Source organism: Rana temporaria, chromosome 12 (genome assembly GCF_905171775.1).
Source record: "Rana temporaria chromosome 12, aRanTem1.1, whole genome shotgun sequence".
Classification (NCBI taxonomy): Eukaryota; Metazoa; Chordata; class Amphibia; order Anura; family Ranidae; genus Rana; species Rana temporaria.
In genome coordinates this window covers 122,128,329-122,134,328 of record NC_053500.1, presented here as the reverse complement: position 1 = coordinate 122,134,328, position 6,000 = coordinate 122,128,329, and the positions used below count along the sequence as shown (strand labels likewise).

The 6,000-nt window shown below is 44.0% G+C and overlaps 1 protein-coding gene across 2 annotated transcripts in view; it reads right to left on the bottom strand.

Moving 5' to 3' along the window:
- Positions 1-6,000, bottom strand: part of ARHGAP40 (Rho GTPase activating protein 40) — a 70,185-nt gene that overhangs the window by 27,152 nt on the left and 37,033 nt on the right. For both annotated transcript variants that reach the window (XM_040330452.1, XM_040330451.1), the window contains exons 4-5: positions 5,569-5,650; positions 3,017-3,147 (exon numbers count right to left, since the gene is read on the bottom strand). In XM_040330452.1, the coding sequence (XP_040186386.1) occupies positions 3,017-3,147; positions 5,569-5,650 (213 nt within the window). The remainder of the gene's footprint in view (positions 1-3,016; positions 3,148-5,568; positions 5,651-6,000) is intronic.

Sequence of the window (6,000 nt, the reverse complement as noted above, 5' to 3'; positions counted from 1 at the left end):
TTTTGAATCTTAACTCCCTGTGTGACTTAATTGTGGCTTGCATGCGACTTCTTTAAATAGAAGTAAATGAAAGTCGTATTGAAATTGCACCAAAAGCAGCGCAGGAACCTTTTTCTAAGTTGGAGCGACTTGAGTCGCACCGATTAGAAGGGTTCCATTGCACTTAATGGGGAGCGAATTTTCATGCGACTTTGAACTCCCAAGTCCTGGCAGTGTGACGCGGGGCTTAGGGAATACGATCTACAAAATTCCCAAATGCAGAATGTCTAATAGCTGAGAATATACAGTAACTAGAACAGCAATAGGGTTTGGGTGAGCCTCAAGTTACAAGTTTGTAGGAGAAGTACGAATCATTTGCACAGGCACGGCAGAAGTCATTAAGCTAAAAACACCAGGCAAACCGCTTAATACACTAAATACATATTTGTGGATTGCATGCCTGCCAAAGAATTTGGCAGGATGTATGAAGTGACACATCCTGGTAGAGGACCCACCCCACTCCGAGAATAGACAATGAAGGAGCAGCAGCACATGGATGACCTCTGACCTGCAGTGTTGGATCAAGGCCGCAGGGGAGCATAGGGATGTGTGAACTCCTTCTATTGCATGCTGTTCAGCAAAACCTTTGGCTTGATCTACATCAGGCCTTCAAAGAGCAGTTCAGGAGCAGTTCTGAGCAAATGTTCCACTCATAGCTATTGCATTAGGGTGTGCACCTCAAAGCCCAAACACACACTACCGATCACTCATGATGTTCATTCAGAAAGGGAAGGGGCCGGTAAATTACATATTTACCGGCCCCTTCCCCTCCCTAAAACATCCCAGCAGCAACAGCCGATAGGAGTGGAGGGAAGCTGGCAGTGCTACGGGGGGAAAGATGGGATCCAGGGTAGTAGGGGGAATCTGTTCTGCACAGAGTGATTATGGTGTGCCTGGGCACACCTGGCACACCCTGTGTGCACGCCTATGGTTCCACTCCTTTTTGCCAAGTTTCGAATAAACTAAAAATAACCCAGAAAATTATATTTACAGTAAAACCTTGGTTTGCGAGAATAATTTATTCCAGAAACATGCTTATAATCCAAAGCACTTGTATATCAAAGCATTTTTTTTTAACAGGGTATATAAAGAGAAGAGAGGCGCCTCCAAGTGTAGTAATAAGTTGCTAAATGTTGTACCTTCATTAAATGTAACCATATTGCTACACTTCGTGCCCGTTCACACTACCGCGACTTGGGATCCGACTTGTGTTGCCCCAAGTCCCACAACATGAGAAATTCCATTGAAGTGAATGAGAGCCGTCTTAATGTACACTACTCAAGTCGCTCCGACTTCAGAAGAGGTTCCTGTACTACTTCAAGGCGACTTCTACCTATTGATTTCAATGGAAGCCGCCTCCAAAGTCGGATCACTTCTTGAAGCAACTTTAGAGGAAGAGAAAATCGTTTTCTCAGGCAAACCCCTCCCTCCCACAGAGCCGATTATTCTTTGATTGGCCACTGGCAAAGTCGCCTCTCCTGGAGGCGACTTGAAGTCGCGTTGTAAGTCGCTCCAAGTCGCCTCGCAAAGTCGCGCCCCTGTGTGAACCGGCACTTAGAGGCTCCTCCCTTCTTCCTTATACTCAGTTGTGACATGACGCTACTCTTATATCAAGACATCACTTGTATATCAAGTCAAAATTTATTAAAACATTTTGATTGTCTTGCAAAACGCTCTCAAACCAAGTTACTCTCAAACCAAGGGTTTACTGTATAAACCAACTCCAGATATCTTTTTTTGATAATTTATTGAATCTAAAATGGGTCACTTCCAGCTTTTACCTTTTTTTTTTATCAGTTTAATTTCTGCATCCTTTTTTTTTGGGGGGGGGGGGGGGGTTTTTTTTTTTAAAAAATGTTATTCTTCAATTTGACCCCCAACTTGCATTTAATTTGTTAGAACCTGGAGAAATATTCTCTGGCGATATGGTGTCCAGTGAAACATAAAGCAATTAATTTTGCTAATCTTAGTAAACCTTTGTGTGCATCCTATGCATTAAAGGGTCACTAAAGGAAAACATTTTTTTGCTAAAATGACTGTTTATTGGGTATAGAGACATAGAAGTTAACTGATTCCTTTTAAAAATGAATACAAATTGAATTTAATCTATCATAAATTGTGCCTCTAGTTTCACTTTTGTTTTTAAGGTACATACATGAAGTTCCGGGTGAGAGGTGAGTCGGGAAGACTCACAGAACAAAAACAAACAAATCCAGGGCAGTGTTTTGTTTTTAAAATGAATCTGATTGGTTCTGAGGAGTTTTAGACACACAGTAATGACAGCTTAGACCACCGTGAAAATCTCCCAGTACTGTGGTTATAAGGAAACAGGCAACCAGGAAGTGTGGAGATCACAGCAGAATTACAGCTACTTCAAAGCAAAAACGAACAATGAGGACATGAAACCAGTACTGCAGTAAGGTAAAGGAAGCTATTTAGCTAAAAAAAAAAAATCCTTTAGTGACCCTTTAAGGTAAAAAACATCTTGCAGTGTCCAGCCCCCCAGCCCCTCCATTTTACTTACCTGAGCCCCGAATTTCAATGGGTGTGATCCAGTGTCCCTTTCTCCACGGCTTCTCGGCTCTTCATTGAATAGATTGATAGCAGCGCAGCCATTGGCTCCCGCTGCTGTCAGTCAAATCCAATGATGCGGCCACCAGGGGGCGGGGGTGAGTCATACACTCGGCAGTGTATGAAACAGGAGCGCACCCACAAAGTATAACCCCGAGAGAGAGAGAGAGAGAGAGAGAGAGAGCTTGCCAGAGGGGGTTATCTATTGTGGGGGGGGGGGAGCCGCAAGAGCCGCCGTGGGACCCCAGAAGAGGAGGATCGGGGCCACTCTGTGCATAACGAACTTCATAGCAGTGGAGGCAAGCATGACTTGCTTGTTTTTTTTTTTTTTTTTTAATAACTGAACCTTTACAACCACTTTAAGCAACTCCATACATATTTTGTTGAGACACAATATAAATCTTACAGGTAGTTTTTCTGGTTTGCATTCCAGTTTGCAGTCCTCATTTTGTCCGAATGTCGCTTGTTCTGAATATGCCACTTCTGTGTCAAAAACATTCGATGCACTGGCGCGTCTATTCAGTAGGCTGTGAGTAGCTGTTAAAATAAAGAAAATAAATTATCAAGCAGGTTACTATCAGAAAGGGTGCCTACCTAATGTGTCTCAGACTAACACTTAAACAGGTTATAGATTTTCCTCCCATGAAAATGGAGTTACCCTTTAAGTACAAAATGAGCAATCTTTTAGCTCCCTTATGCCAGGGAGGACAGCTATAATTAAATGACTTGTATTATGTAAACCAACTTCCGAGTCAAACTCATATTGGTTTCATTGTGTAGCAAGGTCTCCGGCCTACTTCTCTTATGAGAACCGCCAGGGCCAGAGATAGCTGACATCCTGCTGTATTTGGTGGGTTGTCAGGCATAGTGGGTGCAAAGCAAGGTAGATTCATTGGGTGCCAGACACTTCTTGAATGCAAAAGAGATTTTATTTCTCTCAACAGAACTTTGGGAGAGAGGGTTAGGGCCAGGACACCTTTTGGTAGTTGCAAGATTAAAGTGGCAGTAAACCCGCTGACTTGAGTGGCTGGAGCCGTGATATCGGGAGACTTCTTTCCGGCAAGGTCCAGTTGCAGCCGGGCCTTAAGCCAAAAATCCCCTGTGCTCATGCGCCGCTGCATTCAGCGGCTCATTGCCAAGGGAATATTTACGGTTTAGGAGATATATTTTTTTTTTTCCTACAGGTAAGCCTCATTATAGGCACAGCCATACATATGTAGTTCAAAAGCCGCGCCTCCTCCTCATGCTGTTCCGTGATAGGCGGAACACTCAGTTTCCCAGCAGCGCCTGTGTTCGGTGTTCCGCCTATCACGGATGTCCTCTCGTCCGAAGCCGAGGATGAGAAGACATCCGTGATAGGCGGAACACCGAACACAGGCGCTGCTGGGAAACCGAGTGTTCCGTCTATCACGGAACAGCACAAGGAGGAGGCGCGGCTTTTAAATAATGGATGCCCAAGGTCTGACTAAGACAGGTACGGGCATATAAGACGACCCCTGAGTTTTGAGGCAAGTTTTTAAGCACAAAAGGTTGTCTTATACGCTGGAAAATACAGTATAAATTATGCAGAAATATATTGTACTTTATGGAAATGAAATAAATGAGCACGATGTATAAGCCGACCCGAATATAAGCCGAGGCACCCAATTTTACCACAAAAAAATGGGAAAACATATTGACTCGAGTATAAGCCTAGGGTGGGAAAATGCAGCAGCTACTGGGTAAACAATGCCCATCTGCAGTCTCACTATGCCCATTTGCAGTCTCTCACTGTGCCCATATGCAGCTGCACCTTTCATTAGTAAAACAGCGTGTGTCTGCCGCTGTATAATCTAGTCTATTCGGCCGTCCATTGTAAGAAAGCCCCGCCTCCTCCTCGTCCGTCCGTGATAGAGGAACACTGATACGATGCTGGGAAACTGTATCAGTGTTCCGCCTATCACAGACGAGGAGGAGGCGGGGCTGTTTTACAATGGACGGCCGAACAGACTGGATTACACAGCGGCAGACACACGCTGTTTTACTAATGAAAGGTACGGCTGCATATGGATTACACAGCGGGAGACACATGGGGCTAGATTCAGAGACAGTTATGCCGGTGTATCAGTAGATACGCCGTCGTAACTCTGAATTTACGTCGTCGTAAATTTAAGCGTTTGTCCTGGAAACCAGATACGCTTAAATTAGGCAAAGATACGAGCGGCGTAAGTCTCCTACGCCATCGTATCTTAGGGTGCATATTTACGCTGGCCACTAGGTGGCGCTTCCGTCGATTTCAGCTGAATACGCCGATTCAGAAACGTACGTGCGTCCGGCGGATTTTTTTGCGTAAGGCTTTTTCCGGCGTAACGTTACTCCTGCTATATGAGGCGTAGCCAATGTTAAGTATGGACGTTGGGCTAGCGTCGAATTTTGCGTAGTTTACGTCGTTTGCATAAGTCGTTCGCGAATAGGGCTTTGCGTAAATTACGTTCAAGTCGAAAGCATTGACTATTTGCGACATGATTAGGAGCATGCGCACTGGAATACGTTCACGGACGGCGCATGCGCCGTTCGTGAGAAACGTCATTTACGTTGGGTCATGTTTTATTAGCATAAAACACGCCCACCTCTTGACAATTTGAATTCGGCGCGCTTACGCCGGCAGATTTACGATACGCCACCGCAACTTACGGAGCAAGTGCTTTGTGGATACTGCACTTGCCTCTCTAAATTGCGGCGGCGTAGCGTAAATAACATACGCCACGCCCGCACAAATTTACGTCGCCCTACCTGAATCTAGCCCATGGTGTTTTACTGCTGACTCAAGTATAAGCCAAGGGGGTCGTTTTCAGCCTAAAAAATGGGCTGAAAAACTTGGCTTATACTCGAGTATATACGGTATTTTACAGGTTTGGAAACCACCAAAATCAGTTAAACAAAATATATATATATATGTAAACAAAGTGGTAGATTTACATTTTGGAGGGTTTCCGATGTTACTTCTGTTGTCTTCTGTTTTATTGTCATCATCTGTGTCTCGCTCTTCCAACACATCGTCCTGTTTAAGGATGAAGAAAAAAGGAGAATGAGTTCCCTGGTTCGCCCATCCACTGTTTTGCACTCTTCACATCTTGGATGTCCAATTTATATTACACAAAGTGTGAGTGTCTTCCCCCAAGATAGAGGAAATCAGTTGATGAGCCAGCCTTCCAACATCCATCAATAACATACAGTAAAACCTTGGATTGCGAGCAGAATTCTTTCCAGAAACATGCTTGTAATCCAAAGCACTTGTATATCAAAGCAAATTTCCCCATAAGAAATAATGGAAACTCAAATGATTTGTTCCACAACCATTTATTCATAGATCTTCAGTTTATAGTCCATATAAAAAGATTATAGCAATGT